The sequence below is a fragment of the Ursus maritimus genome, unplaced genomic scaffold (assembly GCF_017311325.1).
Source record: "Ursus maritimus isolate PB19 unplaced genomic scaffold, ASM1731132v1 scaffold_34, whole genome shotgun sequence".
NCBI lineage: Eukaryota > Metazoa > Chordata > Mammalia > Carnivora > Ursidae > Ursus > Ursus maritimus.
This window is the reverse complement of record NW_024426008.1, coordinates 19752414-19773623: the sequence shown is the minus strand read 5'-3', so window position 1 is coordinate 19773623 and position 21210 is coordinate 19752414. Positions and strand designations below refer to the sequence as shown.

The 21210-nt window shown below is 51.9% G+C and overlaps 1 protein-coding gene across 1 annotated transcript; it reads right to left on the bottom strand.

Annotated features, from left to right (window-relative positions):
• Positions 1-2288: 2288 nt before the first annotated feature.
• DMRT3 (doublesex and mab-3 related transcription factor 3) lies at positions 2289-15903 on the bottom strand. The gene is made up of 2 exons (XM_040620400.1): positions 15447-15903; positions 2289-3256 (listed from the first exon to the last, which is right to left on the bottom strand). Exons 1-2 carry the CDS (start codon positions 15901-15903, stop codon positions 2289-2291), a joined length of 1425 nt encoding a protein of 474 aa, XP_040476334.1.
• Positions 15904-21210: the final 5307 nt, after the last annotated feature.

Genomic DNA, 21210 nt, shown 5'->3' with positions numbered 1-21210 from the left:
GATAGGAGAGCAGAGGAAGCAAAACTGACCGCTGGACGCAGGACACAGGATCTGAACCAATCTCTCCCATCTGACCCCTGACCACACTTACCCACCAAAATAAATATGTCCTGCTTCAGAAGATTAGACTGAGGAAGACACATACCTGCACTAGCCTGTGAGTTCTCTGTCTTACAGATAATTCCATGTTGCTGGCCATTGTCAAAAGGAGTCCATGACTTCGGTGACCTGTGGGGGGGAAATCGTGCTGCAAAGACACTGTATCTTAGGGCGAGGGTTGCTCAACCCGGGTCATTCAACCTGAGGGAGTAACAGCTGAAGACAGAGTTCGCAGCACCATTGGCTCACAGGGGATTTGTTACCGCTGTTGCTTGTTAAATTAATCAGACGAACATACCTTGGGAAAATCATTTGTCCTGGGTAGGCCCAGACATTAGCCCATCACAACCACATAAAATGTCCCACACATGGGTCTTTAGAAACAGGGGTCAAAAATTATCTTCTTCACTCCCTCACTTTCTTCCCTTACATATACGCTAATGTTTAAATACAAACCTAACAACAGTTGTACTTACTTTTAAACTCCCTGGTATTACCTATGTCCATTAAATACATATTAGTCCAACCAATATAAGGAATTTTTTTCCCACCAAAGATTCTCATTCCCGAAGTGTCCTATAGAAATAAAGACGAGATTTTTTGGTTGTTGTTAATTTTTTTTCTTTTCTCTCCTGGGACCCATTCAAGCGAGGTTGGCCCCTGATAGGAGCTCCTGTCTCCCAATTGAGGGAGTATCTCAGGCCAAGAGGATTTGCTCTTCTCCCTTCCAGACTGAAGAGCCCTTCTAGACTTATTCTCACATTGGGAGCTCTTTCTGCCTCCTTGTCATGCAGATGCTTTTATTTATTTGCTTATTTACTTTCCCTCCCACCTTCCTAAGTTTATTGTCTGACTTAAGCAGTCATCTTTGCTTTCCAGCACTTTGAAGAATGGACACAGCAAAAGAAAGGGTTAGTGTGGGCACCACTGAATATTATTGTTTGAAAACTCTCTTTTTAAGACATCTGAGCAAGAATGCAAAAGCTAGCGAGCTTAATTAAAAGCAATCATAGCTCCCATTTATCAAGCGCCTTCTCTGTGTCAGGTACAGTGCTGAGTACTTTTCACATTGTGAATTGTTTCATTTTTACTTTATTCTTTAATGGGACTCTCCATTATCATCCCTGCTTATCTTGGACTCAGGGACAGGGGCTTGGGTAACAGCAGACAAAAAGCGTTCTCTCACGCGTAACAGGCACTCACTACGGACCTGCTCAAGAATTAAATGAAGGAGCGGAGGGACTGAACCGAACTCTATTCTTTAAAAATAAATTCTGTCTTTCTGAATGCAGCCCCCAAACTTTGCCATTCAACTCATGTCCCTTGATTCCTCAAGGGATGTCCCATTCGACTGACCCCCTGACTCCTGATCCATGCGCTAGGAAGTAGTTTTTGCATCAAGTTTCTCTCTTTAGAGATCCTCTTTCCACGAGTAGAAATGACATAGACGAAGATCGTCTCCTTAGTTTATTTTTTTTCTAGAGTCCTCAGCATGCTACATTAACCTGACAAAGCTTAATCTTGTGTTCATTTCACAATACATTTCATGCAGTTCACAGCTGGGATTGGCTTTACATTGACATCACTCATGTTTCAATTCAGCCATGTGAAAAGAAGAATTCTTAATGGAGTTTGTCTCTGAAAACTGTCCAAGCTTCAATAAGCGTGTGAGCGGTTCACTCTATTCTGAAGTGCAGTCTCTCCCTAAAATGCAAGAAGGATTTTTAGCATAAGAATATAAGGTCCCTGTTTATAGTCCATTTGCAACCGAACCACTTGCTTGAGGTTTTACATATCCTGAGGAATCCTCTTTTACAAAACCGCATTCAAGTATACTATTTTCTCGGACATTCCGGGTTGAGTTTAGGAGCAAAGCTGACCTTCAGCTTTCCATCCGCAAATAAATCTTGCAGGGGACCCGGCTTTCCCAAGACTAGTCTTAGCATCAGACTCTCTTTTACAATAAACATTCAGCACTAAAGCCACAGAGCAGAGCTATTTGGCATTTCCAATGAAGTGCAAGAAATTAAATAAGTTATGGGTTTTTATTGCTAAGGTATAGAATCAAGCAGGGTCACTTTGTCGAACAGAAGGAAAGGGGATACACAGGGTGTGGCCTCTCCTCGCGGGGCCGGGGTTGGAACGCACAGAAAACGTCACCTGGTCACGCCACCCAGCCGGGAGCCACCTTAGGACGACGTGTTGAGTATTCTAGAGTCTGAGGAGTCGGACCGCTCGTCATAGTCCTCCTCGGTGTAAAGGGCCTGCTTCGCCACGATCGGACAGCCGTCGTCGGGGATGGCGATCCGGGGGTCCTCGGGGGCGCGCGCGGGGAGGACGGGCGAGCTTCGGAAGACGCTGGCTGAGTTAGTGGGGAAGGGGCCCACGTACTGGGACCTCAGCTGGTACTGCTGCTGCAGGGTCATGGTGTTCCACAGGGTGACGTCGTTGGGCAAAAAGGGGCTCGACTGGTTCCTCGCCAAGGTATTCCTCAGCATCAGCGGGTAGCGGGGCGGCTGGGGGAAAGGGTGCTGCAGGGGCACGGCCAAGGGGTTGGGGACAACGTTACTCGAGTCGGCCGAAAACCTCAGCGTGTCCGGGACCCTGAAGGCCGAGCCCACGGACCACTTGGAGGAGGAGATGGGGTAGGAGCTCAGGCTGTGTTCGAAGAGGTGCCCGTTGGAGGGCAGCACCAGCCCCTCGGGCTCGGCGGCAGTTCGCTCGGCCGCCGCGGACACCGAGGAGCGGCTGGACAGCAGGACCTCCACGGCGCTCACCAGGTCCCCGCCGCAGCCCTTCAGGATGAGCTCCAGCACCGTGGGCTTCTGGTTGGGGAAGATTTTTTTTAACACGTCCAGGGGCGGCCTGTTGGCTTTCAAGCTGAAGGGCAGAGACACGGTCCCCGAGGGGCCCTCGATCAGCAGGTGGTTCTGCTCCCCGTGGTACTTGGGGCTGTCGGGGCGGCTCTCTGGGTTGCCTCCGTTTTTCTGGACCGCGTAGCCTCCTTCGTCCACCGACACGATCTCGGGGCTCTCCGGGGTGAAGCAGCCCTTACTTTTGGCCACATCCGGGGAGCTCCTCTGGTCGGCGTCTTTGTCGCTGAAGGTCTCCGTGTTGTCGGCCGAGCTGCTGTCCCCCAGTCGTTCCTCCGTCAAATCTGAAAAGCAGAGCACAGCTGGGTTAATCCTTCCCTGGTGTGCGGAAAGAGGAACAGATGTGCTCGGGAGAGGGCCCCACACAGGGGATCTGGAAGGGGGAACGCGGCTGGGTGGGTGCCAACACACTGGAAGCCTTTCTTTATCTTTTCGTTTCTTTTCTTTTTTTTCAAGTCATCGCTACACCCAGCGTGAGGCTTGAACTCAGGACCCTGAGATCAAGAGTCCCACACCAGCACTGAGCCAGCCAGGCGCCCCGGTTGGGAAAGCCTTTTAAGAGGAATCCAAACCGCCTCATTGGTGAATGGGGGGCGGGAGACTAAATAAAGATCTAGAAATTGGCGTGATTTCTCAGACGGATGTGCACAGAGAAGCTTGCCTTGAACACAGGACAGTGATACGATACCTGTAACTATAAAAGATGCAGCTGTCCTAGCAGTCACGATCTACATAGGGCCCCTCTGTGGGTCTAGGGATAAACGCAGCCCAGGGAAGACCAAGAAAATGAGCTCGGGTTTGTCTTCCGGCTCCTTTTCTGCAAATGAGGTGGCTGGTGTCACCTAGGGACAGCACCGTGGGCGCAGGTCCCATATATCCATAGAAGGGGATTTTCATATTTTAAATCCATTTCCCATAGGCAGATTTTGCGGTACATACGTCTTGTGAACTAGTCCTATGTTTCATCAGGTGACCATGTACAATAACTAATCAATAGAATTTCCAGAAAGAAGCCTCTCTACATTGAAATCTTTCTTACAAAGCCACTCAGAGGGACTGACAGACTGGGTCACCTGCAGCTTGCACTAGAGGGCAAGCAAGACCAGCTGTGAATTCTGGATGGCGGGGCAGGTCGCAGGACAGGAAGGAAATGGCTGAAGAGATTTGTCAAACTGCAAAGGGGCATGACCCATCCATGAAACAAGGCGCCCATAACTCCAGGACCGTGGGGTAAAGAGGTAAAACTGTTTCATGAACTGTTTTATTAGTAAGGTTCATGGAAAGGATTTAAAGATACTTTCTTGAATGATACCAAAAGGGAAAAAAAAATCTTCCCAAATAAAGCAGAGATTTGCTGTGAACTAAACCAGCTGCAAATTTAACATTTTGACCTAAGACATGACCCCCCCCAAGGGCTAGTATTACAGCACTAAGCAGGCAGAAAGGAGTAGACTGGATTTGCTTGCAGTAGGAAATGCCAACAGACCTTTATAATAAAAGAACATTCTTTATTAGCGCGCTATATGCAAGTAAATTTTTAACCTTTTGAAAACATCGGCTGGCTGGCTCTACTCAAAGCCAATGTAACTGACCTAAAGATGAAAATTATTAATGACCCACGTGTCAGCTTGTAAACAATTGGTCTGCCTGTGTTTTCTACTGCCCAGCCTGCAGAGCTTCATTGCCACCTCCTCTGTGGGCACACCTGATCATACTTAGAAAGCCAGCCGGTGACATTTCATCACACAGCTTCAAAAATCTACCTCCTCCAATCTGTTGTTGTTTACTTTAAAAGCCTTAAACAAAGGCCCATTTATGAACATTCTTCTAATGTCGGATTTATCTTCAGTATAATGGAAAAAGAAAACGGTGATTCTTCGCGAAGCAATACGTGTGTGCCAAGCAAAGATAAATGCATTTTAAAATAGGCTTAAACTCTATCAGTGCGATTTGCAGTCATAAATCCGATACAAATTCACACTTATCCCAAATTTGCATTTTAAATAAACTACTGCTTTTTCCAATACAAAAATGTAAGGATTCTATGTGGGAATCATCGGCGGGCTGCACATATTAAGCCAATTTTGCTTTCTATAACACCCCTGGGACGTGCAGAAGACCTATTTTTGTAAGGGACATTTGACATCGTCCCTTTCTGCAACTCCCCAGGGCAGGGGACCCTGATGTCACCTCCTCAGCGAACATGGCATTTTTTCTTAATCCAAAAGAGAAAAACCACAGAACAACAGATTCTCACTCTAATCGGCTAGACCTTTCTACATTTTCCTGACTCATGACCCCATGCGTGCCTCTTGGCAGTTACTCTATTATTAGACACTTGAAAACGAGTGGACAGTGACCTTGTGTTCGCCCAGCACTGACCTCAACGCACAATTGGACTTCGGGCCCTGCTCCGTGGAGCTTGGGAAAACAAGTCAAAGACACGCCCCAGGTAAACAGAAAATAAAAGTCTGCTTTAAATACTGTGTACCTCTAAACGGGATTTTCAAATTTAACTTTAGCTTTTCTTACCTATTATTTTCACTATCAAGTATTTGTATCCCTGTAATATGCAAGATACTGAGGGAAACAGAAAAAAAGGGAGTGAAAAATACCAAAATACCGGGAAGTATAAGACTGGCCCTAGCTTGCGGGGTTTATTATCTTGTTGGGCAGATAGGATGCACGTGCAAGGGGAAAAGCGAACACAGCCAGAAAGAACGTGCTTCTACCCAGTAGGGTACATATCATACACAGGGTTCATAGTAGCATTATCTGGAACAGCCAAAAGGTGGGAGCAACTCAGGTGTCCTGGATGGAGGGATGGATGGATGGATGGATGGATGAAGAAAATGCACATACATACAATGGAATATTACTCAGTCTCAAAATGGAATGAAGTTCTGACACGTGCTGTGATGGGGATGAACCCTGAGAATATGCTAAGTGAAATAAGTCAGTCACAAAAAGACAAATTCCACTTAGATAGACAAATTCACAGAGAGAGAAAGTGGGATGATTGTTAGCAGGGGCTGGGGTGGGAGAGGGACTGGGACTTACTGTGTCACCCTATGGGGCTCTCAGATGATGAGAAAGTTCTGGAAATGGACAGTAGGGGTGGTGGTACAATACTGTGAATATACTTAATGCCCGTACATTGTACCCCTAAACACGGTTAAAATAGCAAATTTTATATTATGTATACTTGACCACAGGTCACAAAGAGAGACAGAGGAATAGGACACACAATATCACAGCAGTGTAAGAGATGGTGAGATTTTTTTTTTTTTGGAAAGCAAGAGAAACAACTGGTTCTTCTAGGAAATAAAAGGTATATAAGTACAGCTAGGAAGCTCAAAACTTAGCTGTTTTTTAAATGAGTGAACCTAAAAATGGCTCCCTGTTTTAAAAGAATTTTTCCCACCCACTGGCTGGCTCAGTGGGTGAGGCATTGGACTCTTGATCTCCAGGGAGCGAGTTCAAGCCCCACGTTAAGGGCAGAGTTTATTTTTTAAAATAAAAATTGGAAAAAAAGAATTTTTCCCACCCTGGATGGGCTGCAAACACTGAAAACATTTGTGGGAAATGTGTTGAGGTCTATCACCTAACTCACCCTTCCACAGAACACTCCAGAGGAAAGTGATTCAAAGAGCAGAGGTCAGCCAGAGGGAAGCGACAGGGTGATGTTCTGGCAAATCCGACACACCTGCCCTTACGAGAATGTATTCTTATTTTTCAAAATGGCAAAGGATACACTCTCCCAATCTACTGGGTCCTGCATGACAGGACGATAAATCTGACAACGCAAAATTCCACCTTGGTACCTATGTTCCTGTTCTGCAAAATCTGATACGGGGGCCAGCTTGCTCACCGGTTGGAACCCCCAGCCTGCAGGGGCCTCTGCCTGGTTTTCTTGCGTCCCCGTTGCCCCTGCTACGGTGAGTGGCAGGCCCAGGCAGCCGTGCTTCTGGTTACTTCTCCGGCGGTGGTGGTGGTGGTGGATTGTGCTGGCTCATCCACACTTTCTTCTCAGGTTTCGGGGAGGTCGGCCTCTCCAGCTCGGTGTCCGGGCTATGGCCACATGGTAAAGAAGCTAAGGGGGCGACCCAGGAATCAGATCTACACACTCAGGGCATTCCAAGCAACTGGGCCCAGTACTGTTCACACTGCGTTCAAAGGCAGGACAGAAGACCTTGAAGGAACCAAGGAGTGGGGCACGGCCTAGGCTTTCCTGCACCTGAGCAGCCTATAAAGTCCTGCCCCGGGCTGTCAGGTGAGCAAATCCCTCTCCACAGCCCTGGCAGTTGGGGTTGCAAACCTGGGCAAGGGAAGACTAGCCAAGAATCTTTCCTCACCATCTTCATTTCTGAAGGGCAGGGCGCGGAGCCCGCGCGACTCCGGGGCAGGTCTACTGTTGGTTGTGCTGTTGTGCCTAAGCTGGATGTGTCGTACATTATTCTGTAACTGCAGACTTTCACAAGTAATGACAGAGAGTGGGTTTCGAGCCCAGTGATAACGTGTAGTTTAATAACAGGTGTTGCTTTTCATCTCTAGGGTTTTTTTTTCCTAAATGAACTTTATAAAATGTTCATGTTGGTATAAAACACAAAGGCCTTTCTAGATACAGAAATGTGAGGCTTCCAACCAGCAGAATGAAAAAGGAAATAGTCCCCGAACGCTTTACCTTCTTTCTTCTTCTTTTTTTTTTAAAGATTTATTCGACAGAGATAGAGACAGCCGGCGAGAGAGGGAACACAGCAGGGGGAGTGGGAGAGGAAGAAGCAGGCTCCTAGCGGAGGAGCCTGATGTGGGGCTCGATCCCGGAATGCCGGGATCACGCCCTGAGCCGAAGGCAGACGCTTAACCGCTGTGCCACCCAGGCGCCCCTACCTTCTTTCTCCTTGAGACTGACACCCTAATTCCTAGAACAGAGAGAGTAAGAATATACTCCAACTGATAAGTTTTTTACTCCTAGCGTATGGGGGCAGAAAGCCACACCTACTAGTCAAAAAGTAGGAAGAAATCAATTTCATCTGAGATTCCAAATCCCAATTGAATGTGATATAATCTGCTCTTCCTAATGCTTAAACATCCAGGTATTTGAAATATCTTACTACTCATTCTTTAAGTTCATATTTTTCATGATAGAGAAATACTCCTAGCCACCCATGAACTAAACCCTTCACTCAGCTCAAAGTATGTAAAAGAAGTAGATATTCGAGTAAGAAGGAAATTTTTTCTATCAACAATAATGCTACCAACTTCAAAAAATACATACGTAAGCCTTAAGATACTTACAAGACTTCTTTTTCCCTTTTGCTACAGACTTGAACTAGGGAGAGAAACTGAACACTCACACAAAAGTAACTTCCAATCTAAAACTACAGTTTGCAAAATCTTTCCTCCTTTAGAGGACTTTTTTATACGAAAAAGTAGTTACATGTTTTTTAAAAACCCTAGATACTCATTTCAAATATTTGGGGGGAAAACTACCAAATATATGAAATAAACATGAACATAAAAATGGAGAATCTTTCAGACTTAAATGTGGTGGGTTTTATCCATTCTATCCAATTATATCTACAAAAAGCCAAAATATTACCTTGAACGAAAATAGAAAACCACTGGCATAGAGAGGAGTGTTTCCTAGTACAAAAGTCACTGGACCTTTTTTTTCCTTTTGAAATCATGGCACACATTTTGGAACATGGATTGTACGTCGTCTTCTGTTCAGTTGAGCTTTGGGGGACACACCTCTAACTGTCCCCTGATGGGTCGTTTTCCAAGCACACAAATCTTACAGCAATGACAGGAAGGAGACCAGGCAGGACAGTGCTTCTAGAAGAGACCAATGCCCAGTCAGAACGCTAACAGGAGACACACTTTTTTACATTTTCTGTTATCTTTATCTCACACTAGAAGTGCTGACTCATAAAAAAAAACCCGAGTGGCTGAAAATCTCAAGTACAGCAGGGAACGAATATCAGTGGAAAATCTTTCCTTCTCTTCCTGGGTTGGGGGGTGGGGGGGACTTGTGAAAAGTCATGAAATCATCATGCTTTGCTTTTTAAAAAATCATTAACAACACAGGATATTTCCTCGGGATCAATATTTGGGGGGAATGTTGGTATAGAAAGGTCAGAACTTAAGGAAATAAGGCTTGCAACTGTGGACTTTGTATGTCTTGCAAAAATTTAGTTTTGACCTCTTCGTTGACTCAGGAACACTTTTCAAGAAGCAGGAGGAAAATGACCTATAAATCTCCGGGTCTATTTGGAACTGATAAAAATGCAGCTGGTTACTCATTCATCCATCTATTTACCAAAAATCCTTAAGTCCCTTACTACGTGCCCAGGCCCTGTGTTAGGTAAGATTATACAGAGCTGATCAAAACATTGCCTCTTGGCCACCAAGAAGCTTACAGTTTAACTCTTCTGTAACATTTCCACGTTATCTGTGTGCTTGGTCAAATTTTACATTGAAACACAGCAAGGAACTCAAAGGCCAGCAGCTGGGCTGACTATGGTGGATTCATAGGGTTCAGATTGTTGGAAACATTCCCGTGTAGAGACAATGGTTGCAACAAACATTCATATCAAACTAATAAAAGTAATAAACGGTGAGGGGGGGGTGAGAAGCTGAAGACCAATCCCAGCTTCATAAAACGTGCACCTGCCTAGTCACTGCCATCAAAAAAAGAGAGTAGAGATTCAGTAAAGAACTGAGCCATTCCGAATGCCCCATTTTCCATAATACTAAGTCTGTAGTTGAGTGTGCTCATTTTTTATAGCTGTTTAATTATAAAATAAAATGGAAACCAAAAAACCCACATGGGTTTTAGTTTCCCCTTGGTTTCTTTGGAGCAGTCTGCAGTGCACGGACAAGGGGCTGAGTCACTAAAGCCTGTGGTACACTGGAGAGTGACAGGACAGAATCCCAGGGTGAAGGACCTGTGAGGACCAGCTGTTCACTACTCAGGCCCTGATCTCTGCCACGGGCACCCATGCCAACCCCAGTGCGAGGCCCACTGTGCGGTGAGGGCCAACGGGACTAGACATGGAAATCCAGAGACCTGAGAAGCCGGAACAGGTTAAAAAGCCAAAGAAAGAGGGAAAACAAGAGGGGAGGAAGAAGGGTCGGGAGGGAGAGGGGAGGCAGGCAGGCAGGCAAATAGATGAGGGGCTCCATCCTCCTCCCTGTCAGGAGGAAGCGGGACATTTCCAGAAAGGGGCTCCAAGTCCTGCAGGGACGTTGATTTATGAAGATTTACTCACTTTCTCTCCGTAAAGCTGTTAGCAGAAAGTGCTGACTGGGGGCTGCAAAGAATTTCTCATCAATGCTCTTTGATTGTATTTTGCAAACAAAATGCCTGTTGCTTGGTAACATTTCACTTGAGCCTGACCTTCCCCGAAAGTTATTGCTATCAGATTCGATTTACACTGTCCTCCTGTGATTACTGTAATCTTTTAAACCGGGGAGTTCATCCATCAGGGAAAAGAAAAGTTGGTTGTGTAAGTCGAGAGCCCGGCTATCCCCCAGATTTATAACCCGGAGGAGTGAGCTGGGGTGGGGGGAATCGTTCCCGGATGCCAGTGGACCTGCGGTTCCCAGACGCGGAAAACACGTTCGTTTTTCCTGCCGGCCCTGTCCTCGGCGCCACAAGAGGGACACGAGGGGCCCCACGGAAAGAAAGAAGCTGGTGGCCGCGCCGGAGCCACCCCCACCCCGAGGGTTGCCCTGCGGGGTGACTGGGGCTGGGTGGGGACAGCCTGGGCCTCGGGTTGCGGGACAAAACGGCAGGACGCCCAGTTAAATATGAACTTCAGATGAAAAATGAAAATTTTTTTAGTGGAAGTATGCCTCGGGCAATAGTTGACATCCTCTTTTTTGGTGTGCCTATTTGCGCATTTTTCTGCTGAATCTGGCGACCCACCGAAGCTCCGGAGGCCGCAGGGAGGCGCAGGGAAGGGGCGGGAAGGGCGCGGAGAACCCGCCGGCTTCTCGCCCCTGCAGCGCGCAGCCCCCGGGCCCTGCCCCCGCGGCCCGGGGCGAACCCGGAGGCAGCCCGGGGCACCCGACGCGGCCCGGGAAGCTGGGGCGGGCCTGGGAACGGGCCGACCCGCCGCCTGCCGTCTCCCCGGGTCCGGGACCGGGTGCGAGGGGACAGCGGTCCAGTGTGGCCGCCCCGCCGCTGCGAGCGCCTTTCCTAGGGTTCCGGCTCCGCTGCCCTCGGAGTGGAAAGCCCCAGCGTAGGTGCCCCGGGGGTCCCCCTCGCTGCCCCAGCCCGCCGCCTGCACTTGCTGCGCTCCCCCCGCAGGGGTGCGTCCTAATCCCAGCCCCTACGCCAGCCCTGGGGACAGGTTTGCAAGAGACCACGGGTACGGGACCGCTTGCTTGACCCTCTGCATTTGGTCGGTTTTGGGGTTTCAAAGGGCAACTGTGAGTCAGGTTCTTCGCCCCAAATCAAGCCGTCTTAAATAACCAGACCCCTCCCTTTTTAAAATTCATAACTACACTTGATGAATGACTTTGAAGTCTTTCCCTCTTTTTTCGTTTGCTTCTAGCTTATTATCACCAGGGTTTCCCATTCTGGCCTGGGCCGGTGATCTGGTAATAAACATTACACTTGCAAGTGGGTCTGTCTCTTCTTTAAAAAAAAAATTAAAGCAAAATTAAAAATTAGGAAGCAGAGGGGACAGGACTCAAGCTGGAGCAAAAAAGCACAGAGCCAGCATTAAGTTGCTAAGAAGTGCCGAGCAGGAGGTAAAACTAAATAAAGACAGTTTTCCACAATCTCCTTACTTCTCTCCCTACAGGTCTCTTGTTTGCTTCTTTTCAGGAGAAACACACAGGAAAGGAGCTCCTACATTCCTCTCTGATCCCGTTCTTCTGTTCCTGACCAAATATGCTGTTTTTTATTTCTTTCAACTTTAAGAACACTTTAAAGAACTTGTCTACCTATTTATTTTGTAGACAAATGTAGGAAGAATCTATAGCCACAGGTCTTTCCTTGCACAGCCCCAGGGGACCCAGGTCACTCCTGGGGGGAAAGCTGGGGGTGGGGGAAGGGATGAGAACACAGGAATGTAACTTTAGCTCCTCACCTTGGTCGTGACCCTTAACTTTCCTCAGCTCTTGAGCCCAGGTCCTGAAAGGCTGGCTTGGCTGGTTGAAGCTGCTGACTCAGATACACTAAGAGCTGAAAAAAGTTCACACTTCCCACGTTCATGGGGTGGGGGAGGGGAGAGGGCGAAGAGGATGAAGAGGGAATTTAGAATAAATGAGTCGGTGGTATAAAGAAACTTAAACTAGAATTTGGGGCTCAATCAAAATCTGATAATATGAGACCAGTCGTAGACGATAAACAAGGAGCAAGGGAAACGTACACCCAGAAGGAAAAAAGAATGTTCCAATCCGGAACTAGAAGTAGTAACAGAGTATGAAAATTCTCCTTGGAGCCACCGCCACATTGAAAGGGATGCCCAGCGCACTCCACTGTTGGATAAAACAACCCCCATTCCTTTAAAGAATTTGAAGCAGAATTTTGGGAAAGAGATTTCTTTCCACAACACAACTGAACTGTGGTGTGAATGTGTCACTCCTCCAATGGGGCGTTTTTCCTCCAGCGGTGACCAAGAGACATACCCTTCTCTAGGGCAAGCGAGTTTCTCAAGGATTTCTGGAGCGGGAAAGACTCCTGAGTTTGTGCACCTGTGTTTGTACCCAACAGCAAAAAAGCACACGTCTCCATAGCTGGGTACTAAAGAGGCCCTTTGCAGAAAGGACCAGTGGCATGCGTATCTCACACACACACATCTCTATAACGTGCCAGCAGATATGCAGATTCCTAATGGTCCGTGAACTTACTGTGCACGTGGACCTACTATTCTAACAGAGCGGCACTTACTTCCCTAAATGCAGTGAGCTATTTGCCCAGGAGTATCTGATACGCTTGCTGCTAAATACACATAGCGTGTTGCCTACAAATACGTTACAAGAACAGCTGCAAAAAGGCATAAGACACACGGCAACCGGTCTCCACACCAGACAGGTTTCCCTAACTTAAACCCCAAATGGGCTTCCTCCATATAAAGCAACGCATAGACTGGGTCCACTTGTATGCTTGCTTTCGTAATGGGAAATAATTATCTTTTCTTTTCCTCCCTCCTCCCACCTTTGGATTGGTGACTGGCTTTCTTTTTTAAAGCGTGGAATTATGGGGTCGAACCAATTGAAAGAAGGGAACAAAAGTTATATAAATGAAACCTGCAAAGTATGCAGCCTGATGAGCTGGAGACTGGGCTTTGGGTCCCTGAGGGCTCGGGTCCCCCAAAGCCTGATCTCTGACCCCTCCAAGTGGTAAATCCTAGTTTTCTTTTCAATGACTTGTTTTCAATTCGGAAGGCTCAGGCTATCCCCGAATAATTGGCTTGGAGTAAGAGAGAGTGCACCAGGGCTGGCTTCTCCAGTCGAAATCTGTCTCCCTCTTTTATTCCCCCAAAGCTGGCCACTGCAGCTGCTACCCGGCCTTCCTTCCGGCTCCCAGGACCCCTCCTTCCCTGGTTGTTTTGGTTTTGCGACTCTTTAGAAACCTTGAACTCTGGCTATCCCAAAGACTGGTTTGAAGAGCGTAGGGTGTGAAAGAATCCCTCTTGGACAAAGACTCCAGAACCCAATGCCCTTGGGGTGCTGCTGGGCAGACGGCCACTGCAAAATGCTACCACTGGCCTACCCGCCACGCCTCGCCTGCTCTGCTGCTGGGGGAACAGAGACAGGGAAATGGAAACGGAAAGGTTAAGAAAAGTTACTGGCATGGATCAACTTCTAGAACGGAGACACAACTCTCCTAGTTACTTGTCCTAGCTTAAAGGAGAAAAGCAAAAAGAATCTTCTTGAACCTTCTTTCTCCCTGCCTCCCATTCCTCTCTGGCAAATCTATAAATACAAAGAGCTGAGTTGGACAAAAGATTGCCAAGGTGTGTGGGGTGGGGGATGCTCATTACTCACACATTTGCTTATACTCTACTTGGGATTAAATATCCACAAAATCCAAGTTCAGCAAACTGTCCTCTGTCCATAAAACGCCCAGTCCTACTCCTCACGTAAAAGGTACTCAGTGCTTCAGGCCTGCAGAGCATAAGTGAGCAACGGGACAGCCGACGGACCTGTGCCATCCAGGCTGCCTACATTTCCCCAGCTCCACACAGCGGTCCAGTGCTCCTGAAAGCATCTCTCCAGAACCCAGGGGTAATGTCTTTTCCGGAGGAGGGGGTGCTGTAGGCAGAAGCTCAGTCACAGCTCTATCTACAAGAAGGCTCTGGGCCTTCCAGGGCCTGCCCTCTCCAAATCACAGTACAACCCCTACTCTCCTTCCTGGGAAGATGGACTTTCTACCTGTGTACCCTTGGCCGGGTCCAAGGGAAACATCACACACATGGCCACTGAATTCCAAGAGCCTAAATCAAAGGAGCACTTGGGCTGGGCTGGGCTGGGCAGGACAGCAAGCTAGAGATTCCCCAGGAGGAACTCCCCTGGGGTCTGCAGGCCCTGTGGAAGGAAGCAGATGGAAGCGGGGACGTGGGGTGTGGGAATATGCCCACCTCCAGGACTCTGGGCAGACCCACCCTCTCTACAGCACCGCAGAGGAGGGCACAGGAGGGGAGGCGAGAGAGCCTTTGCTCCAAAGCCGCCGCTTAGCAGCAAGAGGCTGGCCACATCGGCCGAGAGCGGGGAGAGGGCTGGGCAGAGGTGTCCTTCTCCACCTTAGGACAAGTTTCATTCGTATTTCTTTAAACCAAAGAGACCGCTCAGGGCAGCCTGAGGATTGGCGTTAAAAGATCTGAGCAGGTCTGCAAGAGCTGGGTGCACCAGAGTCGGGGTCCCCTGCTATCGGTTCAGGAAGCTTTCTGGCCCTTTTCACTAAGCTTCTAAATAGGGCTTCCTTCAACACATCGCAAGAAGCCACAGTGCCTTGCTAGAAAGGCTTCGGGTTCACTCCACTTCCCTGGGGCCAGAGAAGCACGCCCAGCTCGGACTCGGCGGAGCCTTGGCCTGGACTAGAGTTACCTGCACCTACCTGTCCCAACCTCCAAAGGCAAGGCCCTCCACGCCCGCAGCCGGTAAAGCCCGGCCGCGCCGTGCGGTGTGTGCCGGGTTTTAACGCGGTCCTGCTTCGACCTCTTTATTTACCGGCGGAAGCGGCCACGTTCCCCTGGGGAAGGCGTTTGGCGAGCCCGACGCTCGGTGCCGCCGTTTGGCTCGGCCGAGGCACCTTGCCGGCAGGCGCCTGGTCTCTACCTGCTCCGGGCCCAGACTGAAGGCCGGCCTGCGCCCGAAGCGTGAGAACCGACTTGGCGAGAGTTGGGCAGTAAGGCCCAAACACTCCCTGCGGGCCTCGCAGGCTAAGCCGCGGCGGCCGCTCCGAAGTTTTCGCCCACGCGCCGAGCCCGGCTTCCGCACCGCAGACGCTCTTACCTGGCTTGGCGAGGGGCGCCTGCAACGTGCCGGGCTGGGGCTCCGCCGCCCAGCGCAGCGCGGCGGCCGCAGCCAACTCGGCGGCGGGCCGCGGCGGCGGCGGGGGCTGAGACGGCTGAGAGGTCGGCGGCGGCTGCGGGGCGGCGGCGGCATCCCCCGGCGGCGGGGGTCCGGGCAGGGCGCGCAGCGAGTCCGGGATGAGGCTCTCGAGGCTCTCGTTGGCCTGCTGCCGGCGCAGCGCCACCTGCGCAGCCATGACCCGCTGCCGCTCGATGATGAGGATGCACTTCTCGCAGGTGCAGTCCTTGAAGCGGCAGTAGCGCTTGTGGCCCTTGAGCCAGGACAGCACGCCGTGGTTGCGGCAGCGCGCGCACTTCGGCGTGCGCTGCAAGGGCGCCCGCGGCGGCTGCGACACCGGGCCGCCCATGTACAGGTAGGGGGAGCCGTAGCCGTTCATGTCTCGGACTCCAGGAAGAGCAGGCGGGCTGGCGGCGGCAGCGGGCCGGGGGGCGCTGGACGGCGGGGCAGGGAGGCCCGCTCTGGGGCGGCCTGCGGGCGGAGCGGTCTTTGGTCCCGCAGCCCCGGCGGCCGCGTGCGCTCCGGGGTGGCGGGAGGTGCAGCCGCCGTTTTCACGGATCCCGCGGCGCCCGCAGCCTCAGCCTCCCTCGGGTGCTCGGCAATCCCGCGCGCGTGGCGCCTCCGCCAGCGGCTGCCTCGGCCGGCACGTCCTCCCTCGCCGAGGCGCTGCGGCGGCTGCGAAGAGCCGGCGAGAGCGCTGGTGAAGGTCTGAGCCAGCTGGTCTGCAGCTCCCGCGCGCGCTGGCCGGCCCCAGCACCTCCTCCGCCGCCCTCCCCCCACTCCTCCTCCCTCCCACTGCCACCCCCCACCCCCGGGGTCCCGATCTCCTTGCGCTCCCCGCTCTCCACCCCACTCCACGCCTTCCTCCTTCCTTCCCGCTCGCGCCCCGAGTCCCTGCACTTCACCTTCTTTGCCGCCTGCAGCCAGGCCGCTCTGGCGGGGGCGCTCACGGCCCCCTACTGCAAGCTCCCTACGCTTTGACGGACTGCTGCGCTCCGGGACGCAGCGGTGCACTCGGGGCGGGGAAGAGGTGGACCAGCCGGGGTGAGGGTGGGGGTGCCAGTAGGCCAGTGAGGTGGCCGCTCCCCTTCGCTCCCCGCCCCCGCCGCCAGGCCTGCTCTGGCGGCACGGAGCCCGAGGCCGCTTTCATCCCCACACTTGGCCGCAGGGAGGGCTCCGCGAGATCCGGAGCCTATCCGAGCGCTGCGGGTGCACTTGGGAGAGGGTTTTAATTGGGAAGAGCCAGGCCCTGCGGCCATTGGCGGGTGGAGTCCGGCTAGGGCAGTGGAATTGGTTCAGAAAATGTCGGTTTTCTTGATCTCCTTTTGCAACATTTTTCCCCCTTCTGCTGTTGTAGAATAAAATGAATGTTTATGAAAACCTGCTGGCCCAAGGATGACAACCCACTTTGCAGCCTATTTCAAAGGGAAGAACAGTCCTCCCTCTCTGGAGTTGACTTTGTTTCTCTATCCTCCTCCCCGTGTTTGAATGAAAAAACAGTTTCTGTCCCGAAAGTCCCAGAAGTGCTCTTGTGGAAGATTTGCTTAAGTGCGGGGTCTAAACTTCCCGAGAGCGGACGGAGGAGCCACGTTAGCGCCCCACGAGTTACCGGATGTAATGATCCCCGCTCTGCTCTGCCCAACAGCCATCGTGCCATCAAACCGAGGTCTGGAGTCACCTAATTCAAATCCCCACGGACTCAGCGATTGAGTTACGGCTAAGGGATGGGGCCGTTCTCCCCTCCCCCCACCCCAGCGTCTCTGGCTGGGAGTGGAAGAGCGCCCTTGCACACGAGAACAGCATCACACTTTGTTTAAACTGTTACCGGCGTGTCTCTAATCTACGATTACCAGTTTGGCCTAATGCAGACACCACCGCTAGAAAGACACAGGGAAGCCCAAGCAAACACACACGCACACACACACGCACACACCCCGCAAGAAAACAAAGACACAAACAGGAACGGGAGGAGGGAGGCGGTGCAGGGGAGCACAATGGTTCAGGGCAAAGTGGGGGAGGCGGCATTCCCCGAGCCTTGGTTCCGCAGGTCATCTCTTGGAGGTCTGGGCGAGTCGAATTGGAGACGAGTCCGCGGCAGTGGCCAACCCTTCGGCTGCACAGCGCCCCTTGTCCCCTCGGGGAGGCCGTTTTTCTCTGCACTGCCCTGAAATCAAACAGGCAACAGGAAAACGTCCCTCTGTGTTTGCTGCGAATTCAAGTAAAGCGTCGCCAGGCGTCCTGGCGGCCAACCCTCCGCCCCGAAGGCTGATTCCGGGAAGGGAGGAGGATTAAGAAGGGAGCCCGGTTGTGTGCGTTTCCCTTGAAGCCCTTGGCCGCCCCCCTTTTCAGACTAGTCCTGGAGTTGGGGATCGCTGGATGCTGACTTGGTGGTGGGGCGTGGGCAGGAAACCCTGACGCTAGAGTGCTACCCCTGGGAGGCCTCCCCCAAAGCTGCGTCAGCACAGACCCCTCCGGCGCCTCTCACCCCCCATCCCCCCACCTCAATCCCTCTTTTCCCAGCCTTCGTTAGGAAACAAACCCTAAAACACTACAGCTGGAAGGAACTTTATAAGCTCTCGGGACAGGAAGCGGGGGTCACCGGAACCCCCGGGGGCCAGAGGCTGGAAAGTGGGATGTTGGCGAGTCCCTTCACGTAAAGGGAGACAAGGAGGGTCTAGAATGACACTGAATCTGGGAACTTTAGCACAGAATTCTCTGGGTCTCTTGGGAATGCGAAGACCATGGACTTTTTTCAGACACATGTCTCCCAATTTTCTCCAAAGCGTCAGGGTAATTGGGGAGTATAAGTAACCTGGGTAAAGGATTTTTTTTTTTTAAGGAAAATAACGGCTTTCAAAACAGGGTTTTTTTTTGGGGGGGGGCTTTCCCACTACCAAGGCGACCTCCTTTCCTCCTTCAGTCACCTAGCCACCCTATCCCTTTGCCACTCGAACAGTCTGGCATTATTTGGTCCGGGGCCCCGTTTCACTCCAGTGCACATCGCGGGCTGAGACCTAAATACTCATTTGATATAGCGCAATAATCCTTTTCTCATATTTGATGGGAATGTTTTCCATATCCCAGTATTTGACAACATCTCCCTATAGGAACAGGTTTGTATTTATGTTGGTAAAATGTCCCCTGCCTCAAAGTCTATTGTAACCCAACACCTGACAACCCCGAGTCCCATTTCTGTTTGCAGAAAGGGTTTATTCAAGCACATAATGGGATCCCAGCAGAAAGCCTTTCAGAACAAGGGGCTATGGTAAACTTCACCACATGAACTCCGTTTCCAGGGCTATTAAGCTTTTAATTGGAAAATAGCAGAGGAAATTTCAAGGTGACTATAACGTGTTAGCAGTTAGTGCGGAGAAGAAAAGCCCAAGCGCGAATGAATGTAGAAAGCATATGGTCCGAATCACGTTTAGGAGGAGCGGCCTGTTCTACTAAAGTCCCCGCCACTTATGCACTTATGGGAAAAATCATCAAAGAAATTGGAAAGGGAGGGAGAAGGATTACAAGTAAATGTAACCTCACTCGATTGGATCCACTCATGTTCTGCTCTGGGTGGTGCGTGCGCTCAGACCACAATTAACGAGGTAGAATTGTGACAGGTATTAACGGCGGAAGGGTGAAAGATAATGTGCGTATGTCGTGGTCTTTCTCTTGGCGCACAGTCTGGTGGTGTGTGTGTATTTAAAAGCTGGGAATGCAGCTGCCCTCGCTGGGAAGCCGAGGATGTTCTGACTCCAAGTTCAGGAGTCCTGGTGGATGTTACTCACCGGAAAAAAACAAAAACAAAAAACAAACCCACTTAATCTAAAGGACAGTTTCACACCGTCCCGGATGTAAAATGCAGCAGGAAATTTTCTGCTTTGCTGGATTCTCATGGAGGGGGAGGTCAGGGTTCCTATTTTCCGTTTGAATCGCGACCACGGTGACGCCGGAGGCCGGGGTTATGCAGAAAGCCCTGTGAATGCAGGAAAATGAGCCCCCTCTGCCAGCTCGTGAACTTCTCGGCTCTCATCCCGTCTGCGCCTCTAGGCATTGCTCTTTGGCCAACTTCAAATTGAAAGTGGGGAACGACTGTCCGGTGAGGCGGTGGGGCAACCAGCAATCGATTTCTTGAGGTGACAATAATGCCCTTGTTCTCCCTCAATTCAATGGGGAGGGACTCCTGCGCACCTCCCACAGCATCCCCGTAGCCACCCTCTGGGGCGCGGGGTCGAGCGCAGAGGCCGCGTGCGGCCTGGGGCGGGAGGTGGGGGGCGAATGAACGTGTCTGGCGGGCCCGGGAGACGAGGCTCAGCAGAAGGAACGTTCAGGGTGCGCCTGTCCCCACACCATTTTGGCAGTGGGCGGCCTGAGGATCCCTTAGGGGCCGAGGCCTTCTTAAGTAAACGGGGCGTAGACCAGCTCGCAGGCCCTGTGCAGACCGTGAGGGTGCTGCTGCTCGCTCGGTGCTTCACGTTCTCGAACTCTCGACACCAGCAGGGGCTCATGCCTGGGCGCCAGCGCTCCCACTCGTGCAGATGCCTCAGACCCAGTCCAGACCCCAGGTCGTGCCCGCAGCCATCCTTTGGGGTAAGGTGGGGGCGTGTCGCTCCAGCTTTGCTTCATCCGAGGGGCCCACTGAGCGTTTCGCAGGGGGAAGTGTTAAAGCGAGTCCTCGAAGCCCTCCCCGCGGGGCCAGGGCCCGAGCCCGCTTCCCCAAGAGGCCCCGGGCAAGGCCGCTCCCTTCCCCAGCGCGCGCTGGGGCTGGGGCTCCGGGGACGGCCCGAACCACCCCGCCCGGCAGCAGGGCCTGGCGTGGACTGGGGGCGCGTCCCTACTGCACTTGGTGAGAGGCTCGCAGTGGGCGGCATGCAAACCCTGTCCGCCTTCTGAGCGAAGGGGAAAAAATAACATGTTCTCTCCAAAGAAAAATGAGAACAGCGCGGACCTGAGAACATTTTTGAGATACTGTTTCCCCTGAGACATTAGCATTCAAAACAAAATCAAAACGCCAAGGAAATCTTTTTAGGTACTCGGAGCGGCACTGACGGGGCAAGGAAAGAAAGTTTCTTTCCTCCTGTGCTCGCTCTCGGGCCGTTGGTTCGGTTCTGCCCCGGAACCAGCCGCTCTTGCAGAACGCCCTTCTCCCTCCGCCTCCCCTCTCGCCCGCGGCCCCGGAACAAAGTCCCGCTGCGGGGAAAGCGGGCGGCTGTGCAGCATCCCTGGAAAGACGCCCCAGCTAGTTCTGGGGCCTCGGGGATAACGGGAAACGGCGGGTGCCGCCCGCACCCCAGGGGACCTGGCTGCGAGCTCCACCCACGGAAGCCCGACCAGAGGCGGGAACAGTAACACTGGAAGGCCGGGGCGCTGCGCCCGAACTCTGTGGCCGGGGGTGGCGCCCTCGAAGGGCGCCCCACGCCCGGGGACCTAGGCTGGTACCCTCCGCTCTCGCGGCCTGCTTGGGAGCCTCCTGGGCGGAGCGACTTCCGGAGCACTTGGGGCTCCGCCCACCCACCCGCGCCCCGCCCCCGGCCCTGTCCGCCCCGCCCACTCGCCCCGGGTCCTCGCCGGCCAGTGGTGAAAAGTTAGCGGATTGTTTTGGGGTAGAGGGGGGAGGGAACTGGACGAGGCAGCGGCGGAGCGAGGGCGGTTCGCGTTTCTGTGAAGGGGCGCGGGGAGGAGGCTCTTCCCA